The sequence below is a fragment of the Pristiophorus japonicus genome, chromosome 15 (genome assembly GCF_044704955.1).
Source record: "Pristiophorus japonicus isolate sPriJap1 chromosome 15, sPriJap1.hap1, whole genome shotgun sequence".
NCBI lineage: Eukaryota > Metazoa > Chordata > Chondrichthyes > Pristiophoridae > Pristiophorus > Pristiophorus japonicus.
In genome coordinates this window covers 162,687,194-162,709,651 of record NC_091991.1, presented here as the reverse complement: position 1 = coordinate 162,709,651, position 22,458 = coordinate 162,687,194, and the positions used below count along the sequence as shown (strand labels likewise).

The 22,458-nt window shown below is 46.4% G+C and overlaps 1 protein-coding gene across 1 annotated transcript in view; it reads left to right on the top strand.

The window, feature by feature from the left end:
- The window catches only part of tex2l (testis expressed 2, like), a 126,499-nt gene that overhangs the window by 68,859 nt on the left and 35,182 nt on the right, over positions 1-22,458 (top strand). Inside the window, exons 6-7 of the mRNA XM_070899986.1 lie at positions 8,510-8,656; positions 13,331-13,430. Of these exons, the coding sequence (XP_070756087.1) occupies positions 8,510-8,656; positions 13,331-13,430 (247 nt within the window). The remainder of the gene's footprint in view (positions 1-8,509; positions 8,657-13,330; positions 13,431-22,458) is intronic.

Here is a 22,458-nt window from a genome sequence, read left to right as displayed (position 1 = left end):
TAGCACAGGAGGAAAAGCTCCCCTTGGAGCAGAGCAAACCAAGAGAAGGTGCAAAGCAAAGATATGAGGACTGACCTGCAAATAGGGAAATTACAGGACAAGAGGGAATACACCTAACAGGAGGCGATAATGAAAATCAGAGGACTAGGTGGAAAGATTCATATATTAACATTCTGCGAAGGCTTCCAATTTTAACCCAAGTTAAAGTTATACCAAAAACATCGCATTAAATGTGTAGAAATCAGCGCGAACCTGTAATTATGCATTTAAATCAGTTCTCTTTAACTCTCCATTAAGAATTTACGAGACTTTTCAAAAGTGATATACGATACATATTTGCAGTAAAAGAAAATGATGAGCACACATTGTGTAGGAGGCCAATGATATACTTTTGATTGCAGCTGAATGAAGTCATGGGTCAACGATTTGTTCCCATATTTGCCTTTCAGAATAAAATGATTGAGTACAAATCGAAGTTGGGTTTTAGCGGCTGAATACCAGATTAAATAATAGCCCCCTCTTTTATCAGCTGAACTGCAGAACATGAAGCTTTATTACATACTGGAGCTGATAATGTGCTGCTTGGTGCCTGTAGCTGTGTTATCAGGTGCTGAGGCCTCCTTTATGCACAGCACATAATAATGTGGTAGGGAAATGCATCAGATGTACACAACCTCATTAAAGCCATGCAACAAATATTAATGAGGTCTTGGCCCTGTAATGTGTTCTCAGTGCCTGATCAGCACTCAGATCGCTGAGCATCGTTTTCAAATGGGCACAGATTGCCATGTTTCCTCAGCCCCGCTGGGCGCATTATCCTTAAGGGAAGCAATTTGGTAGTTGCAGGAAGGAGCCATAGTTTGATTCAGTGAATGGTTTTGCCCTGTTTGCTGTACTGCATGTTTTTCCAGATTGTTTAAGCTGCGTCTCATCTCCCAATTCCAAGTGTGAGGCAAGGCAGTACTGCTACTGCACCGCCTGAGGTTAGCCGTCCCATTGGGCATCCCTCTGTACCTACACCAGAGGAGGCACACGAGGATCATGAAATTGAGGGTTTTTTTACTCCGTAGGCAAATCGATAAGAACCTGCCCTTGTGAGGCCACTTATTTATCCTGGCCAAGGATGACTATTTGGATCCTTCCGAGGAGACATGTTTTTGGAAACCGAGGTCAACCATGACAAGACTGTGCTATCTCCTGCAACCAGCCCGACAATCCATTTCCAGGACAGGGCAGCGCAGGACGTGGCAGTCAAGATGACAGCTGCCTTGAAATTTTTCATCGTGCGATCCTTCCAAACGGAAGATATTATTCAATATTTTTCAACTACCTATTAAGTACAAAGAAAGCTCTGTACTTAAAAAGCATCCCATGAAGGTTTTTTTTTAATGAATGACATGAATAAATAAATGACCAGTGTTTGTTAACATCTGCTAAAGGTTGCAGTTGTGGTCGATGGAAAGGGGAAGCACAAATTAAGGCTAGTGGACATCGTCTCTCATTCAGCAATTTATCATTGTGCAGGTAACCAATGGGCTAGAACCTCCACTTTTTTTGCATGCTTAACGCCCACTTAATGCCCATTTTGGCACAAAATGGAAACTGACGAACTTTTTTAGGAAACTTATCGCCGAGCGTTATTTTCACAATGTGCTTAACGCCGGGAAAAAATATTACCACACGCCCACTTTTTTGGGGCAGAATCAGCAGAATGGGCAAAATCAATGCCCATAATATCGGCCAGCGTTACTTTCCGCACGGAATTAACGCCGAGATTCAATATGAATTTCGCACACTGGTTTTTGTCGTAAAGAGCATATTTACCCAAACTAGCGGCCATGGAGATCGTCCATCGTCAATTTCACCACTTCACGCACATATCGCCCACAATATCACTCACCAAAAATATGCCCACAAAAAGTGGCACTAACCGGAACGAACGCCATCAGTGTGGGTGGCATTTGTTAAATCCCACTCTTACGTGAGGAGCTGATATCTGAAGGATTTGCCTGAAAGAGCACTGATGTGAGTGACAACGCTGACACACTGCTGTGTGTGTGCAGCTCAGACATCAATGGTGCCCATCACCTTGGTGCCAGTTAAAGTTTACCTTGTTTGATGTTAAGCTGTATTTAACCCTTTCATGGTAAGGAATCACCAGTGTGTAATGGTCCAGCTGTCTGAGACAATGCGCAACAAGGTTATGTTCAATAACAAAAGTTTAATACCAACATTGGTCTGAAATCATAAGTATCACAGCCAATAACACCCAAACCCTGCCCACACCCCACTTTTTCCACCATTGACATAAATCACATGTTCAACATGTCCACCAACACAGAATACAAAGGCAAAGCAGGAGTGTGGTCCCCAGCCCCCATACATTGCAACGAATTACATACACCCAGATGGAGATATAACACAGCCATCACCTGCACACATGCACCTCACTTTCCTTCCCATCTCCCCTTCTTCTCCCCACCTCTACACCTTCCCCTCCTCGCTCCATGGCGCCTGGCCGAGGAGCTCCTCAGGCGGTGCCTCACTGGGGGGGATGAAGGCAGATGCAGTGGTTGCACGGGTACGGGAGTGGGGGGTGCCGAAGGGGCAACATTCTCTGATGCAGAAGCAGGATCTTGGTCCTTGCTCTCATCTGTTGTTTGCAGTGGTGGTGCGGAACCTAGGGGTGGAGTACCATGCTCGGGGACCACTGGGAAGCCTGTGGCAGCAGTGTTCCTGGCTATCATTTCCAGGGACTCCGCCATGCGCGGAATGTACTCGGTCATGGTGGCCAGCTGTCGGGATATGCCCCCCAATGCTTCGATGAGCTGGTCAGCAGTGTCTATAGTCCTCCTGGACAACTGTACCATCTCTCCGCTGTCATGTCGCGCTCGTGGAACAGACCTGCCGCGTCCACAAGGCCTCCGCGGGGTCAGCGCCGTCCTGGGGACCAATGGGGATGCCCTGTGGTGAGGTGCTTGGGGCCGGTACCTCCAGAGTGGAGGCGGGAATGACCGGAGGACCACTAGATGGCCTTGGAGTGGAATAGCTTCTGGAACATGGCGATTCAGGTTCTTCGAAGTCCACGCTCTCATCGTCGAGAACAGACCCAACGGATTGACGGGCGACAATCGGAGCTCCTCAGCACCAGATGTAGTATCGTCCGCCGACTCCGGCCCCGCGCCCCCACCTTCTGACCGCTGTGGTCTTGCCTGGGGCTGCGCTGCTGACTGAGCTGCAAAACACAAACTAAGTTAATAGAGAAGAGGGTGCTAGGGTGACAAGGTGAGTCCAGCGCTACACACAGCATATGCACGACAAAAGCACCACCGCTCTCAAAATTATCACAGCCATCACATTTCATGACCATCAACACATTGTGCATTGCAATGATTTTCATTAGGCCAGCATTATTTCTATGACAGTTTTAGAAATTATCTATCATATATAATTGTTCAGATATGAGTGGGTGTGTCATCTATTGACTTTACAACACGCAATGCTGTAAACTTTACTCATATGGCATCATTTCAGGGTCTGCAGATGTATCCATGGCTGTCCGGGGGTGCTTCCCCACGAGTGCGAGTACTCGCTCCTCCATCTCTGTGATGTCGCTGGGGACTGGTGGCCCCCTACCCATTCGCCTCTGCACAGACCTCATCGTCGATAGCTTCTTCTGTAAAAGGTGACAGGACGATATGGCATGAGATCATTGTGTGATATCATTGCTAGGTACTGTCACAGAGACTAATACAACACATAACCGACAGATGTAATCATGATTATTATGATTATTTTCATTCTCTACCTGAAGACGTACACCGTGACCGCAGGCTTTGAGTAAAACATGCAAGACCTCACATCTGCTGATAGTCATTCATGACTGTTACAAATCAAATTATATAAAAACGTAAGTACATGTAAATCAATGTAATACTTACTCTTGCGGATCCCACAAGGTCGTTCCATCGTTTGCGGCATTAGTTGCCCTCACGCACCTCGTTGGTCGCCGACGAGACCACCTCTGCTATCTCAGTCGATATCCTCTGGTCGGCCTTTGGGGTGGGCTTACCACACCCTCCCTGTGTCAAATCACCCCAGTGTAACTCGACCTCCTGCAGGAGGGAGGCATTTGCCTCATCCGAGAACCTCCTGGTTCTTTTGTGGCCTCCAATGTGCTCCTCTCCCACCGCACCTAACCTCAGAGGGTGCCTCATCATGAACAGCAAAGGCTTCCATTGTATCAGTGTACAGTTGGTACGTGACCACAGGAAGAAAACCATGCATATTAATGCTTGCCACCCGCCATGGGTTCCTTCATTTTACAGGAATCAGTGGTAGCCCATTGAGATGCTGGGAAGATTGGATGGACGCTAGCTAGTTCAATAAGGCTGATAACCCCTCTGTGGAAGATGGGCCAAACCTGAAGAAAGGTACAGAGCTGTTTGAATCTCGATGGAGGATACAGTCTGGTTGCTCAAGCACAGACTCTGGTCTCCTGACGCACATTTGGCAGAGTTCTGCGAACAGACTGTCCAAGATCTCCAAGGTTACTGCAGTCTGCTACTTAGGAAAGGGGCATTTCCGTGAAACAGGTTGACTAGGAGAGCAAAGCTGAATAGATTGCCGAAAGGCAACCAAGAAATAGAAGAATTTACACCATAGGGGATCAATAATGGCCTGCACTTATGAGGCAACCCATTTATTCTGGCCGAAGATGAGTTATTTGGTTATACCTCAGGAGATGTGCCTTTAGAAACTTGATTTTCTTCCTTATTTTCACCATGAATAGGGCATTAGTGGCTGAAAATTATTTTGTTTTAAATTTGTGTTGTTTTGCGCCCGAGGCCCGTCTGATGCAATTTTGGAGTAGGCCTCAATTTAGGTGGCCAGTGCTTCTGCCCAAAATAGGCGGGAGCCTCATTAAAATATTTAAATCCAAGTCCTAAGATGCATTTAGGACCCCGCTGCAAGTTTAGACTTCCAATGGGCATTGAGGTTCAAGCCAGCAGGCACCTACCCACCGCCCGTCCAACTTATTGATGGCTGAAAATCACCCCGTCGGTTCCCAGGGTAATCCATGACCGAACTGTGTTGCCTCCTGCCTCCTGACGCCAGACTTGGAGCCTACATCCAGGACATAATGAGTGTCTGTCAAGATGACAGCTCTTTTGAAGTCGTTTGCCATGGAGTCTTTCCAATGAAGAGAGGGAGATGTATGTCAAATCGTTCAATCTACTATTCAGTAGTGAATCATGCAGAGCCACCCACACAACCTGCAAGAGTCAAAGAGCAAGATCTCACTGAAGACACCTTCACTTAAGTCTTTCTAATATCCCAGATACAAAAGTCAATGGTACATGTGCCCAAAACTCTTGCAAACCCAACATTGCCTTCAGCTTATTTGAACGCCTACGAAGTTGTGCTTCGCTACTACATGAATGTTGGTTATTACCAAATTAACTCTCATGACACATTACCGTTCTAGTTGAGCAAAATATATGAACATTCACTGTGTATGGAGCAGGTGTGCTCAGTCTTTTTGTCCCCCCACTCCTATGATTCCACTCTTATGATAATGTAAGGTGCATGTCTTCTACTTCCTGTTCATAAGAACATAAGAACATAAGAAATAGGAGCAGGAGTGGGGCATTTGGCCCCTTGAGCCTGCTCCGCCATTTAATAAGATCATGGCTGATCTGATCATGGGCTCAGCTCCACTTCCCTGCCCACTCCCCATAACCCTTTGCTCCCTTATCGCTCAAAAATCTGTCTATCTCCACCTTAAATATATTCAATGACCCAGCCTCCACATCTCTCTGGGGCAGAGAATTCCATATATTTACAACCCTCAGAGAAGAAATTCCTCCTCATCTCAGTTTTAAATCGGTGGCCCCTTATTCTGAGACTATGTCCTCTAGTTTTAGTTTCCCTTATGAGTGGAAATATCCTCTCTGCATCCACCTTGTTGAGCCCCCTCATTATATTATATGTTTCGATAAGATCACTTCTCATTCTTCTGAACTCCAAATGTGTATAGGCCCAACCTACTCAACCTATCTTCATAAGTCAACCCCCTCATCTCTGGAATCAACCTAGTGAACCTTCTCTGAACAGCCTCCAATGCAAGTGTATCCTTCCTTAAATACGGAGACCAAAACTGTATGCAGTACTCCAGGTGTGGCCTCACCAATACCCTGTACAGTTGTAGCAGGACTTCTCTGCTTTTATACTCCATCCCCCTTGCAATAAAGGCCAACATTCCATTTGCCTTCCTGATTATTGCTGTACCTGCATACTAACTTTTTGTGTTTCATGCACAAGGACCCCCAGGTCCCTCTGTACTGCAGCACTTTGCAATTTTTCTCCATTTAAATTGTAATTTGATTTTCTATTTTTTCTGCCAAAGTGGATAACGTCACATTTTCCCACATTATACTCCATCTGCCAAATTTTTGCCCAATCACTTAGCCTGTCTATATCCCTCTGCAGATTTTTTGTGTCCTCCTCACAGTTTGCTTTCCCACCCATCTTTGTATCATCAGCAAACTTGGCTACATTACACTCGGTCCCTTCATCCAAGTCATTAATATAGATTGCCAATAGTTGAGGCCCCAGCACCGATCCCACTAGTTATTGTTTGCCAACCGGAAAATGACCCATTTATCCCGACTCTCTGTTTTCTGCTAGTTAGCCAATCCTCTATCCATGCTAATATATTACCCCCAACCCCGTGAACTTTTATCATGTGCAGTAACCTTTTATGTGCTCCATCTAAATGCTTCCCCCTTGAGAGGAAGAAATAAGGAGGATGGAAGTCATCCAGTAGCTTCTCGTGCTGGGGCAGATTGGGCCGGATTTTCGGCTTTGATAATTTTGGGGCGGTAATGGCGGCAGGGCTGTAAGGTTTGCGCCCGGGAACAGTTTGCGCCTCAGTCATCAAAATTGGGCAGCTGGGCCCTGAGTCTGGGTCGGAGCACTAAGGTAGACGTTGTACACCTTTCTTAGGAAAAATCCCGAGCTAAGGGGCCGGCCTGGGAGCGCACTGAGAGACGGCTGGGAGAAAAAAAAAACCTGAAAGAAACCCCACAAAAACATCCCCAATACACAACCCATGCCACCACAAAATAAATCGCAAAAAGATTGAAAGAAAAAACAATCACCCTTACCTTAGGACGGCATTATTTACCTCTCTGCAGTCGGTATAGGTTCCCTGCCCGATTTTCCTGGCGTTCACTGCGGGGCGCGCTGCGGGGCGTACGGGTCAGGCGGGAGTTAAAAACCGCACCAGCGTCGCAACCAGGGGCGTTGCACACTGCCGCCGGAAAACTGGCCCCGAAATCTCCCGTGAGGCGCTGGAGGCTGAACGCCCGCCCAGAAGACCTCACCGGCGGCTGCCATTGCCGCCGCTCCGGGGCGAAAAACGGAGCGCAAAGGACTAGAAAATCCACCCCAATGGCCCTGCAAGTACAGACATTATGGGTACTGTGAGCTGTCGAACATATCTGCGGTCAGTTAAGTATGGTGACTGATATGGCATCACCGCTATTAATGTGATAACAGGGATTTAAGGGAAGCCTCGAGTGCAGCTGGCACTGCCAGTGCATTACCGCTGATATTACAACGATCCCCACAGTCAGGGGCCGATTTTAATTCCCTGGTGTGAACGCAGGCTAGCGAGCAGTCGGCCGGCCCGTGAGCCACAGCGCGAGGCCCAGACGATTTTAACAGCCGAGCCTCATTATTATTCTGCAGGACGGATTCCTGCCTGAAGCTGCCGCAAATAATAAGGAGGGCAGCATGCGGGAGCAGGATTTAGGGCGGCAGGAACCCGAGGGAACGGACCCCGGCATAAGGTAAGTGGTCAGGAGGGGGGGCGTGGGATCCAGAGATGATACCAGTCGGGCGGAGGGGAGGCCTGGGCAGGGTTGGCCCAAGGTTTCATTGTGGGGCCCCAGAGGAGCAATCCTGCTTCTCCTGCCCTACAAGGAAACTACAAAAAATGTTCAACAAACCTACCTTGCCGGAGCTCTTCTTGCCCCGGCTCCTGTTCCAGGCAGAGAAGACACAGGGGCTTCCCCACACAGGCCTGGGGGTAATATTGCAGTCGGGCCCCAATGACATCATTGAAACAAAGACCCTGCTGGTTTCAGGTGGATGTCCCTTGGCTCGTGCAATTTAAAATGGCAGTCAGCAGGATCAGTTCGGGGGTGGGAGGGGTGCGGTGGGGGGGCAGCAGGTAAGTCACCCGTTCCATCTCTAGTCACGCCTCCAGCCCAGTTTCCACCAGGCCGTTGAGTTCAAATTCCCTCCTCAGTGTTAAGCTACTTTGTGCCAACTGTTCCTTGCGGAATAAATCGGACAGCCGTACCTAATAGACAAATCACTCACAAACAAACCAGTCGGTTATAAGCAGTCGCACTGTACTCAATAAAGTTCTTCTTGTGTGCCCTGTAAGAAATCCTACCGGACCAGCTCCTGTTTGACTTCGATGCTTTCTGCCCCTCAGATGCCCGGTGACGTCCCAGTCGGTGGAGAACCCCAAGTGTCGTGGGTCAACGCAGTGATTGGACGGATCTTCTGGGACTTTTTACGGGAAAAGTACTGGGCTGATCAAGTTGCTTGCAAGGTTCAGAAGAAGCTGAGCAAAATCCGGGTGAGCTGAATGAATGTTCAGAATGGCTGCCGTGTGTAATGGAAATGGCCGCAGAGGTCCGTGAGCCACTCGGTACGAAGGTTACTGGCATAGACCAGCTCTCTCAGATTATGTGTGGTGTGCAGATGAATCCTGCTTTAATTCATCAGTACAATTGTAAAAAATAAAGCACAGTGGGGAACTCATTTGGCCCAGCATGCCTGTGCTAATGCTTGAAGTGGATTTATTCTTATAATAACAAAAAAGAAGAAAAATATGATTTACATTATAAAATCATTAGGTCTGAAGCGAGCTGTCTCATTCTACTCGCTGTAATCACAGAGCATTCTCGCCTACTGAGTCTGATGGTTGTGGACTCAAGTCCCACTCCAGAGACTTGTGCACGAAATCTCAGCTGACATTTCAGTGCAGTGCTGAGGGAATGCTGCACTGTCAGATGAGACTTTAAACCGAGGATCCGTCTGCTCTCTCAGTTGGATGTAAAGATCCCATGGCACTATTTCAAAGAAGAGCAGGGGAGTTCTCTCAACCAACACCCACAACAGATTATCTGGCCGTGGACTCATTGCTGTTTGTGAGAGTTTGCTGTCATGTTTCCTACATTACAACACTGATTACACTTCATTGGCTATTAAATGCTGTGGGACATCTTGAGTTCATAAAAGGCACTACATAAATGCACAGTCCATTTTTATATCGGGAGGTTGTGCAGTCTGAGATGTAACATGGAACAATCCAAGATATTATCAGTGAGATAGTACCTTTGACACCATTGATAAGACCAGAAGTCATCAACTTAACTCTGGGCAACAGATGTATGAGTTGGTACCTGTGCAGAGACTGCTATTAAGAACAGAAGAAATAGGAACAAGAGTAGGCCATACGGCTCCTCGAGCCTGCTCCGCCGTTCAATAAGATTATCATCATCATCATAGGCAGTCCCTTGAAACCGAGGAAGACTTGCTTCCACTCTAAAAGTGAGTTCTCAGGTGGCTGTACAGTCCAATGCGGGAATTACAGTCTCTGTCACAGGTGGGACAGACAGTGGTTGAAGGAAAGGGTGGGTGGGTAGTCTGGTATGCCGCACGCTCCTTCCGCTGTCTGCGCTTGCTTTCTGCATGCTCTCGGCGACGAGACTCGAGATGCTCAGCGCCCTCCCGGATGTTCTGCCTCTATTTTGGGAAATCTTGGGCCAGGGATTCCCAGATGAGGGTGGTGATGTTGCATTTTATCAAGGAAGCTTTGAGGGTGTCCTTGAAACGTTTCCTCTGCCCACCTGGGGCTCGCTTGCCGTGTAGGAGTTCCGAGTAGTACGCTTGCTTTTGGAGTCTCGTTTCGGGCATGCAGACGTTGTGGCCCGCCCAACAGAGCTGGTCGCATGTGGTCAGTGCTTCAATGCTGGTGATGTTGGCCTGAGCAAAAACACTGACGTTGGTGCGCCTATCCTCCCAGTGGATTTGCGGAGGCGTTGGTGGTACTTCTCCAGTGCTTTGACCTCACAAAGATCTTTGACATTGTCAACCACGAGGGACTATGGAGCGTCCTCCTCCGTTTTGGCTGCCCCGAAAGTTTGTCACCATCCTCTGCCTGCTCCATGATGACATGCAAGCTATGATCCTAACCAACGAATCCAGCACAGACCCAAACCACATCCAGACCATGGTCAAGCAGGGCTGCATCATCGCACCAACCCTCTTCTCAATCTTCCTCACTGCAATGCTTCATCTCACTCTCAACAAGCTCCCCGCTGGAGTGAAACTAAATTATAGAACCAGTGGCAACCTGTTCAACCTTCGCCGCCTCCAAGCTAGATCCAAGACCCTCCCATCCTCCATCAATAAGATTATGGCTGATCATCGACCTCAATTCTACTTTCCCGCCCGATCTCCATATCCTGTGATTCCCCTAGACTCCAAAATATTATCTTTCTCAGCCTTGAATATATTTAGAGATTCAGCATCCAAAGCCCCCTAAAGATTCAAAAGCCTCTGAGTGAAGGAATTCCTCCTCATCCCTGTCCTGTATTTCCCTGTAACATGCAGCAAAATAAACTCAGCACCTCTGTAACTCAAACCTTGTGGTTCAATAGTCCCAATCGTATGGTTGGTTGTGGGAATCTACTGCCTCATTTCCTAAAACATCCTGTGAATAATTGGAGTAAGTTCAACTCTATATATTCTGAGCAAATACAGACTGTCCCAGTCAGTTCATCCAGTGAGTAACTCAGTCCAGGAAAGTTGCTGGTCAGTGTGCTGCTATCGTTGGTCTCAGTGCCTCTGGTTTATGAAGGTGAAAACTGGTCAGAGTTACGAACTTACGGACAATGACAGACAGGAAAAGACCCTCTGGTCCACCTAGCCTGTCCCATACAACTGCAATGCCTTATGCATCACAATAGATAGGCTCCTCATCCCACCCGAAAGCCATGTGATCTCCTGGGAGAGGTGAAAAACCCAGGGCAATTAGGGGGAGTTGGAGGGCAAACTGGAAAACTGCTCTCCGATCCACCTTAGGTGATCGAAACGAGTCCAGGAGAGCACACGGGTCCTGATTAATGTTATACAGTTCCCTATCCTGACTGCTATCCAACAACCCCTCATTGGAAGTATACATCTATGCACAATGGGTAAAGGCAATAGCGGGCTCAGAGGGGATTACATAGGAGATATGGCACAGAAACAGGACATTCGGCCCAACCAGTCCATGCCGGTTACGTTCCACTCGAGCCTCCTCCAGTTTTTCCTCATCTAACTCTGTCAGCATAACCCTCTGATCCCTTCTCCCTCATATGTTTATCTAGTCTCCCCTTAAATACATCTGTACTATTTGCCTCAATTACTCCCTGTGGTAGCGAGTTGCACATTCTCACCACTCTTTGGGTAAAGAAGTTTCTTCTAAATTCCCTATTGGATTTCTTGGTGACTATCTTATATTGATGGCCTCTAACTTTGCTCTTCCCCACAAGTGGAAACACTCTCTCTCTAACCACTCTATCAAAATCTTTCATAATTTTAAAGACCTCGCCTCTCAGCCTTCTTTTTTCAAGAGAAAAGCGACCCAGCCTGTTCATCCTTTCCTGATAGGCATACGCTCGCATTTCTGGTATCATCCTTGTAAATCTTCTCTGCACCCTCTCCAGTGCCTCTATGTCCTTTTTATAATATGGCGACCAGACCTGTACGCAGTACTCCAAGTGTGGTCTAGCCAAGGTTCGATACACGTTTGGCATAACTTCCCTACTGTTCAATTCTATACCTCTAGAAATAAACCCTAGTGCTTGGTTTGTTTTTTTTATGGCCAAGGTGATGTTACCCATGGTCAAATAGTTTACCAGTGCTCACTGTCGAGGTTCACACATGAACAATGGCTATTGGTGCAACGTTCCCTGAGAGCATGTGACACCTCTGGAAAAATGTCTCAGCAGGGATGAAACGTCGTCGAGGAAAAAATGACAAGAAAGGGTTAAGGAAAAGACAAATATAATCTGAAACACTTCCATTTGTGATTTGGTACATGGTCAGAACCTTTGAATGCAAGATTGCTTTGTAAGTCATATTCAAAATATACTGCATTTTATTTTCCAGAGAATCGCTCAATAAACGTGCATTGATATTCTCACAATCACTCATCCATTATTGAACATGTTGTCCTGTTTCATCCATGTTAAGTACAATGGTTTCTGTCTGTCGTGACACCTGTCACTATCTGAAAAACAGATTGTCTATAAATGACAGACACCTGGGAGTGATTTCAAGGGTGTCATTTTGTTTGAGGTTCAGATTAAAGTTTAAAACCGGTGAAGTCTCACTCTGCAGCTTATTGCTTCGTTTGAACTCTTCAATCAGACAGCTGCCTGCCAATCGTTCCTGGGTAGTCATTGTTCGGTGTATAGGCCAATCATTCCCTCCAGCCTGGCCATGCAGACAAGCTGCAGCAAATTACCTTCCAGTGCGAGTGTGCCCACTCTACTGAACATGTTCAAAGGCCCTGCAGCCCCAGGCAAACCGCTTTCTATCCCCTGTCGCTCTGACACTGAGGAAAGGTGACACTCCTGGGGCTGGTGCACACTGTCAGTGTACCATACTTTGATAAAGTGGTGTATGTGGCTGTAACTATCAATCCTATTCCTGTGCTTGCTGATTTGCATTGGCTCTCGGTCCAGCAATGCCTCGAATTTAAAATTCTCAACTTTGTGCTCAAATTTGTCCATGGCCTCACCCCTCTTTGGAACCTCCTCCAGCCCTCCAAATCTCCAAAATCTCTGCATTCCTCCAATTCTGGCTTCTTGTCGATCCCCCACTTTCTTCGCCCCACCATTGGCGGCCATGCCTTCAGCTGTCTAGGCCTTAAACCCTGGAATTCCCTCCCTAAACCTCTCCACCTCTCCCTCCTCCTTTAAGATGCTCCTTAAAACCTCCTCCTTTGACCAAGCTTTTGGTCACATGTCCCAATATCTCCTGACGTGACTCGGTGTAAATGCTTGTCTGATAACGCTCCTCTGAAAAGCCTTGGGGTGCTTCACTACGTTAAAGGCACTATATAAATGCAAGTTGTTGTTGACGATAAATTAAAAATTTAGATGATCACGGACGAGTCTATCTATTATGTCTCGTGTTATTTAAGAAGGCACATGAGTTATTAAGCAGTTTGATTTGACTTTATATCTTACACTAGCTGCCATACTTCATGAACGAGCTCACTCTCACTGAGTTGGACATGGGGACATTGCTACCTGTGGTCATCCGCACTTCCAGCCCATCTGTCAATCAAAAAGGTGAGTCGGTTCAAGCTACTCAGAGCTTTCTGTCAGACAACAAAGCTGTTCACCATCATCAGGCAACTGCTTGGTCAGACGAGGTAACAATCAATAATTAGAGTACCTAATATTTCAGTGTTCTTAAACAGTAAAGTTTTGCTTATGTAAAAAATCAAAAATCCTTAACTCATTTCCTACTAAGTTGCATAAAATCTGTTGCAGTTTGGCCCTTTTGAAAGGACGGAAACATGAAGGTTGCAGCAATAATATGCTTGCTGTCCAATGGACTTGATTCTCAAGCTGTCTGGGTGTCTATATGTATATTGAATGTATTCTTGCACTTTCGCAGCTGTTCACGGTTGTGAAGTATCAGATGCATGTGCTTAACGATGAGCTGGAGATTTGTAATAGCAATGCAGAGTTTGCAGCAAAACAAAGAGAACTGCTCCCCCTCCAATACACACACACACACACATTATCCTGCTAAATGAACCATGTGCAGCTCCAGCTGTTGCTCAGTGCCTAGCTATATTAAGCCGTACCAAGAAGGTCACCAGTATGATCCATGCACTGCTTCTACTTAGCTGATCTCAGGCAAGACACTGATAGGGGGTGCTTAAATTAGGCTCTGCACCATTGGGATAGGGAAGAGAGAAATAAATCAGCTCAGATTCCCAATTCAGGCTGAACACAGCGAGCTGTGCTGGAAAGTCAGCAGGTGTGGATGTTGGGTGAGTGCAGGATCAGACCCGGCTGGAATAGCTTCCATGATGGAATGGTCCGTTGAGAGTCACTGTGTAGGCTCCCACATGAAGAATGGCCACCTGGGCAAAATACCAAAGAGCATTTTCAGGTAACACAGAAATAATTGGAGAGACAGGAAGAAAAATAACTTTAATTGTGAGACTCGTTTGCCCAATAAAATGTAGATACTATACAGAGGTTTTCAGGGTAGCAATGTTGCTCCTCTTGGTGCCCCAATTGTTCTCCCATTTGGAATATTTATTTAGGCTTTACTATTTAAAAAAAAAAACATCCTTAGATAGCTCCTTCGATTTACTAAATTTAATAAAACCTTATCTCCAGCACTTGAGCAGCCGTATGAATGAGCCTCAAACTTTCCATTCATATCATTCACCTGTAACTGTGTTAGTGGAGCAGGAAGTGAGGGATGAATCACACATTGCAGAACACAACATAGACTGGATTTGGGGGAAGGGCATCAATGCAAAATGTGTAGGTTTGCTTAATGCACAGTTCATGTCTTTGAAGATCTTTAAAATTAGGATGTTTAAAGAAAGAAAGACTTGGATTTATATAGCGCCTATCATGACCACCGGACATCTCAAAGTGTTTTACAGCCAATGAAATACTTTTGGAGTGTAGTCACTGTTGTAATGTAGGAAACGCAGCAGCCAATTTGAACACAGCAAGCTCCCACAAACAGCAATGTGATAATGACCAGATAATCTGTTATGTTGTTATGTTGATTGAGGGATAAATATTGACCAGGATACCAGGGATAACTTCCCTGCTCTTCTTTGAAATAGTGCCATGGGATCTTTTACATCCACTAGAGAGAGCAGACGGGGCCTCTGTTTAATATCTCATCTGAAAGACAGCACCTCCGACAGTGCAGCACTCCCTCAGCACTGCACTGGGGGTGTCAGCCTGGATTTATGTGTTGGAGTGGGACTTGAACCCATCACCTTTTGACCCAGAGGCAAGTGTGCTACCCACTGAGCCACAGCTGACACTGAGGTGTTTGAGGAAGATAGTCCATTTATATATTCATGCCCCACTCTCTCCTGTGAGATTCAGAATTGTGCGAAGGTGGGATGAGTGACGTGATTAATAATGGGGTTGACCCTAACTGTTCCCGCCATGTATGAAACTGACTAGCTGCAGTTTGATTCCCACCTGATGGGAACAGTTAAAATCGACCCTAGTACTTTGTAGCAAGGTTGTATATAGTATAGACACCATGGGCTTTGGCACTTTGCATTGGTCTCTCATCAATAAAAGCATTAAACAAATATATTTTCTGATGCTTTTCCACGTCCACATGATCTTATGCAGCAAATGATAATTTAGGGCTTTCCTTCTGTCTTAGTGTTTAATGTATATAATATAAAATCTCTAACCAGTAGGCATATTCAACTGAATAATAAATCATTCAACATTGCTATATACAATATATTTAAAAGTATCTAACCTCTCTGAGCCATTCCTATCAACTGTTTCATGATAAAATTCCTATATGCACATTTATAATGGAACTATCTATGTAAGCCTGACACACTGTAATCGCACCTTCCACCCAGTAGTGGTGCTGACCACACTCGATCAGCTCCGATGGGAGAGGGGGGGCTCACATTGTCCACATGCCCAATACTAGACTCCCGAAGCGCTCTACTCTGGGCTACGTCACAGCAGGCGAGCCTCAGGAGGGCAGAGAAAACGCTTCAAGGACACCCTCAAAGTTTCCTTGAAAAAATGTAACATCCCCACCGACTCTTGGGAACAAAATCAGAAAATGCTGGAAATCTCAGCAGGTCAGGCAGCATCTGTGGAGAGGAAGCAGAGTTAACGTTTTAGGGTCAATGACCCTTCGTCAGAACTTGTCAGACTCTTGGGAACCCTGGCCCAAAACTGCACAAAGCAGTGGACCTGCATGGGAGCAGGAGCGGGAGCTGAGGCAAGGCGGAGTGCTTAAAAGGCCAGGCTCAACAGGCAACATTCGAAAGGGACGTCAGAGTTTCAAAGTGACATCGGCACAAGTGAAGTAGCTGATTGGTGAGTAGTGGGTGCGTGTGTTTTTTTTCTGTTAAGTTAGTACTTAGTCTTTAAATAAAGGTTAGTTCTTAGTCTTTTAAATAAAGGAGGCGCAATTAAATTGATAAGTGATATTTCTAATCCAAAAAATCGAATTAATTAAATCAGCTGATTGCTGAGTAGCTGCTGGCTGTGTTTTGCTAAGGTTTAGAGTTTATTTTTGCTTGATAGTTCCGAGTCTAACTAGAGCAATGGCAGGGCAGCTCGTTCTTGTGGACTGCACATCCTGTGGCATGTGGGAAGTCCTGGACGCTTCATGCAGCCTGGACGACCGTGTCTGCAGGAGGCGTCTCCAGCTGCAGCAACTCGAGCTCCACGTTTCAGAGCTTAAGCGGCGGCAGGAGTCACTGCGGTGCATCCGCGAGGCTGAGAGCTACGTGGATAGCACGTCTCTAGAGGTGGTCACCCCGCAGCTTAAGAGCGTGCAGTCAGTGAGGGAGTGGGTGACCAGCAGACAGAAGAGGAGGACTAGGCAGGTAGTGCAGGAGTCCCCTGAGTCCATCTCGTTCTCCAACCAGTATTCTATTCTGAGTAATGGTGGGGGCGATGGTTCCTCTGGGGAGTGCAGCCAGAGCCAAGTCCACGGCACCACGGGTGGCTCAGCTGCATAGGGAGGGAGAAAGAGCAATAGTGGTAGGGCATTCAATAGTCAGGGGAGCAGACAGGCGTTTCTGCGGCCGCAGACGTGACTCCAGGATGGTATGTTGCCTCCCTGGTGTCAGGGTCAAGGATGTCACTGAGCGGCTGCAGGGCATTCTGGGGGGAGAGGGTGAACAGCCAGAGGTCATGGTCCATAGAAAGAGGGATGAGTCCTGCAGGCAGAGTTTAGGGAGCTAGGAGAGTTTAGGGAGCTAGGGGGCAGTTGCTAGTGGTGTTCGGGAGGATTTAAACGAGCTTGGCATGGGGATGGGAACCTGAGAATAGATTCAGTCGGGAGGGGAGTAAAGCTGGAATTGGAAAGCATAAATATAGAAAGTGAATTTGAAGGACAGAGGAAACACGGGCTAGAAAGTAGTCAACAAGGAGGCTTTCCTGTACTAAATGGTATATAGTTCAATGCAAAGAGTATAGAGAATAAGGCAGATGAGCTGAGAGCACAGGTAGACACTTGGGAGTATGATATGATAGCTATTACAGAGACATGGCTAAAAGAGAGGCAGGTATGGCAGCTCAACATTCCTGGTTACAGGATCTTCAGACGGGATAGAGAGGGGGGTAAAAAGAGAGGGGTGGGGGGGGTCTTGGTATTGATTGAAGAAACTATTACAGCTGTGAGGAGGGATGATATGTTAGAGAGATCATCAAACGAGGCCATATGGGTCGACCTGAAAAACAACAAAGGGGCGATCACATTGCTGGGAGTGTACTATAGACCCCCAAACAGTGAGAGATAGAAGAGCAAATATGTAGGCAAATTTTTGAGAAGTGCAAAGACTATTGGGCAGTAATAGGAGATTTCAACTATCCTAATATTAACTGGGACAAAATTAATGTGAAGGCTACACAGGGTGCAGAATTGCTCAAATGCATTCAGGAGAACTTTTTTAGCCGGGAATGAAGCTGGGCAGGTGGAAGGGGTATCAGTGGGAGAGCATTTAGGTGCTAGTGACCATAATTCAGTTAGATTTAAGGTAGTTATGGAAAAGGACAAGGATAGACCAGTAATAAAAGTTCTAAATTGGGGAAAAGCCAACTTTGCTAAGCTGAGAGGTGATTTGACCACAGTGGCCTGGAAACAGCTACTTGAAGGTAAATCAGTGTCAGAGCAGTGGGAGGCATTCAAGGAGGAGATCCGGAGGGTTCAGGCCAAATATGCGCCCTTAAACAAAAAGGATGGGACAAACAAATCTAGAGCCCTCTGGATGTCAAGGGATATACAGGGTAGGATAAAGAAAAAAAAGGAGGCTTATGACAGATATTGAGGGCTAAATAATGCAGAATCTCTGGAGGAGCATAGAAATTGCAGGGGTGAAATTAAAAAGGATATTAGGAGAGCAAAGAGAGCATGAAAAATTTTTGGCAAGTAAAATCAAGGAAAACCCAAAAGTGTTTTTATAAATATATTAAGAGCAAGAGGATAACAAAAGAAAGGGTAGGGCCTATTAGAGACCATGAGGGTAATCTGTGTGTGGAGGCGGGAGATGTGGGTATGGTTCTTAATGAATACTTTGTGCCTGTTTTCATAAAGGAGAGGGGCGATACAGACACTGGTATCGTGGAGGAGTGTGAAATAGTAGATGAAATAAACATAGTGAGAGAGGAGGTATTAAGGTTGTTTAGCAGCTTTGAAGTTGGTAAGTCCCCAGGCCCGGATGAAATGTATCCCAGGCTGTTAAGAGAAGCAAGAGAGGAAATAGCAGAGGATTTGACCATCATTTTCCAATCCTCTCTGGCTTCAGGTGTGGTGCCAGAGGACTGGAGGACTGCTAATGTGGTACCTTTCTTTAAGAAGGGAGAAAGGGATAGACCGAGTAATTACAGGCCGGTCAGCCTAACCTCAGTGGTGGGAAAATTATTGGAAAAAATTCTGAAGGATAGGATAAATCTTCACTTAGAAAGACACTGATTCATCAAGGGCAGTCAGCACGGATTTGTTAAGGGAAGGTCGTGTCTGACTAACTTGATTGAATTTTTTGAGGAGGTAACCAGGACGGTCGATGGGGGCAAAGCGTTTGATGTAGTGTATATGGATTTTAGCAAAGCTTTTGATAAGGTCCCATATGGCAGACTGGTCACGAAAGTAAAAGCCCATGGTATCCAGGGCAAAGTGGCAAGTTGGATTCAAAATTGGCTCAGAGGCAGGAAGCAAAGGGTAATGATTGATGGGTGTTTTTGTGACTGGAATGATGTTTTCAGTGGGGTTCCGCAGGGCTCAGTACTAGGTCCCTTGCTTTTTGTGATATACATCAATGATCTAGACTTGAATATAGGGGGTATGATTAAGAAGTTTGCAGATGATACAAAAATTAGCCATGTGGTTGATAATGAAGAAAAAAGCTGTAGACTGCAGGAAGATATCAATCAACTGGTCAGGTGGGCAGAACAGTGGCAAATGGAATTTAATCTGGAAAAGAGTGAGGTAATGTATTTGGGGAGGGCTAACAAGGAAAGGGAATACACATTAAATGGTAGGACACTGAGAATTGTATAGGAACAAAGGGACCTTGGAGTGCCTGTCCACAGATCCCTGAAAGTAGCAGGCCAGGTAGATAAGGTGGTTAAGAAGGCATACAGAATGCTTGTCTTTATTAGCTGAGGCATAGAATACAAGAGCAGGGGGGTTATGCTTAAACTGTATAAAACACTGGTTAGGCCACAGCTAGAGTACTGCGTGCAGTTCTGGTCACCGCATTACAAGAAAGATGTGATTGCACAAGAGAGGGTACAGAGGAGATTTATGAGGATGTTGCCGGAAGTGGAGAATCTTAGCTATGAGGACAGATTGTATAGGCTGGATTTGTTTTCCTTGGCTGAGGGGAGGCCTCATTGAAGTGTATAAAATGATGAGGGGCCTAGATATAGTGGATAGAAAGGGCCTATTTCCCTTCGCAGAGTCAACAACCAGGGGGCATAAATTTAAAGTAATTGGTAGAAGATTTAGAGGGGATTTGAGGGGAAATTTCTTCACGCAGAGGGTTGTGGGGTCTGGAACTCACTGCCTGAGAGGGTGGTAGAGGCAGAAACCCTCACCACATTAAAAAAGTACTTAGCTGTGCTCTTGAAGTGCCGTAACCTGCAGGGCTACGGACCTAGAGCTGGAAAGTGGGATTAGGCTGGATAGCCTCTTGTTGGCCGGCACGGACACGATGGGCCGAAATGGCCTCCTTCTGTGCTGTAAACTTCTATGATTCTATGATTCTACAAACAGCGAAAAGAGTGGATGACAAATCAAACACCACACCCACCTTCCCCTTCAACAATCACCTGGCCCACCTGTGACAGAGACTGTAGATCCCGCATTGGTCTCATCAGTCACCTTAGAACTCATTTTAGTGTGGAAGCAAGTCATCCTCGACTCCGAGGGACTGCCTAAGAAGAAGAGGTACTGCAGTGCTACCACTGGAAGGAGGGTGTAATAACAGCATTCTATGTTTACAATTATTAACCTGAATTTACAAGAATTCTAACTTATCCCCTTAGCTTTCGAAAGGAATACAACTGCCTAGCCTAAGGAATTACTAAATTTGTAAATGATGAGTTAAATTGAAACGTGCAATCTTTCTAAACAGCCATCAGTCTGTAGATTATTTTCATTGATTTCTGCTTTGCTCTGTGTAATCTGTGATGAAAACGGCCTGGTTTTATCTGCAGCTCCCACATATGCATTTAGTTGTACTGATCTGGATTAGGCAAAAGATTAATCTGCCTCTACTGCTCAACACTGGGCTCCTTCCATCTGTGGTCCAGTTACAATGGAAAGTGCCTCAAACTTCGCAGTTTTCACTCAGTTTGCTTCACCATATGTCGAATGAGTTTACTGACAGAGGGGAATGGCGAGGGGGAAATGAAGTCTTTATGTTCTGAACTTGGTCGGGAAGGGGTGGGGCTTATGCATAGGCAGAAACTACTTGACCTCCTGAATAAACTACTGGCTGTGACATTCCGCTTATGCACCTGCCAGTCCTTGATTTGTCATTTAAAATGAATGAATGGGGGGGTTGGGGAGAGGGGGAATCGCAGGGGTTGGGGAGTGCACAAGTGGTAACTCATGGCCACTGTGTCCGAGCTCAACGATTGGATATTCAGGTCCATTCCCTTTCACATAAACCACTGTTACAGCAGCGTCAGTGGTATATGGTGATGACATCAAGCGCCATTAGAAGTTGGCGAAGAAGTGAGAGTTTGGTCATACCCGTGTACACCCAGCAACACCCGAGGCACAGGGAGGTATAAAACAAATAACAGAAACGTTACATTAAGGTTAATTTGTCTTCACCGCATGGGCGGTAATCTGGCAGATTGCTTCACCCACCCATTATAGAACCCGTACAATTTTCATTCCATCGGAATCAATGGCTTGAAAATGGAGCGGGACGTGTAACAGGCGGATGGAAATCTCACTAAACACGATGAACAGGTCCAGGTGGCCATCAGCCTGGTAGCAAGTAAGATCAGCACTGCGGCGAAGACAAGAATTGACCTTAATGTGTCTACTTATTCTCCGAGAAAAGGAGATGGAATAATAGCAACAATGAAAACATCAGCAGGCTGCGCAATGAGATGATGTGGCCAAAGTTCAGTCCCGCCAGAAAGCTGCCGCACCTACTCTTTTTTAAGAGTTTTTACCACCGTTTTGGAAGAGGTCCCCTGCATTTGCAAAATTCAGCTCTTTGTCTTTTTCTTTTAATCAGCCAGGAAGTCGGTCATGAAGTGGGGCGGAAGTGGAGGTGAGATGGATTCTCCGCCGCTGTCACAGCAGCGGAGCGGTGGTGATGTCATTGCGCGTCTGCATTACCACGTATCTCGTCTCGGTTAAAGGGGAGAGAATTGGCCATCAGTCGCGATCGGACACTGGGCCACCAGGGGGGGTGCCAGGCTCCCTATTGGCAGCCCAGCCGAACCAGGGGGCAGAATAGTCCAGCCGACGTGGAAGTTGGCCAGCAGAAAAATAAAATGGCGGCCGCGGCATTGGGCCCTTGCCTTTAATAGCCACCACACCGCTCGGTCTTAGAGGGAATCAAAGGTGCACCGACAGAAAAAGCTGTCGGGGGCACTGCTCAGCGGGCGTAAGATTTTTCGGGCTGAATTCCACGTGAGGTGGGGGGTGGGTGTTGGCGGTGCGCGCACTCACGGTCGCTCGGCAGCGGTGGGGAGGAAGTGGGGACCTCCAGAAAACCCGCCCTGCCGAATTTAGCTTGCGGAGGCCATTCGACCAGAAATCGGCAGCCGCTTGACTCTGCCGCGCAAACAGGCGGTAACGGGCCATATTCGGGAGCTGAATTTCGGCCTCCATGTCTCACATAGCAATTCTGGCTAGGGTGACTTGCCAACCCTCCAGGATTGTCCCAGAGACTCCAGGAATTAACGGTTAATCTCCGTGAGCAACTCTGGGAGAAAAATCATCGGGACATTAAAAAGAAAATTTTTTTTTTCATTTTGTTCGAACACTTTTGTTTACTAGTTAATAAAATATTGGAGATTAGAGAAAAAAGGCAGTTTGTCGACAGTCAAGAATCCTCCAATCGACTAATGAAGAGTCTGTTCACTTTCC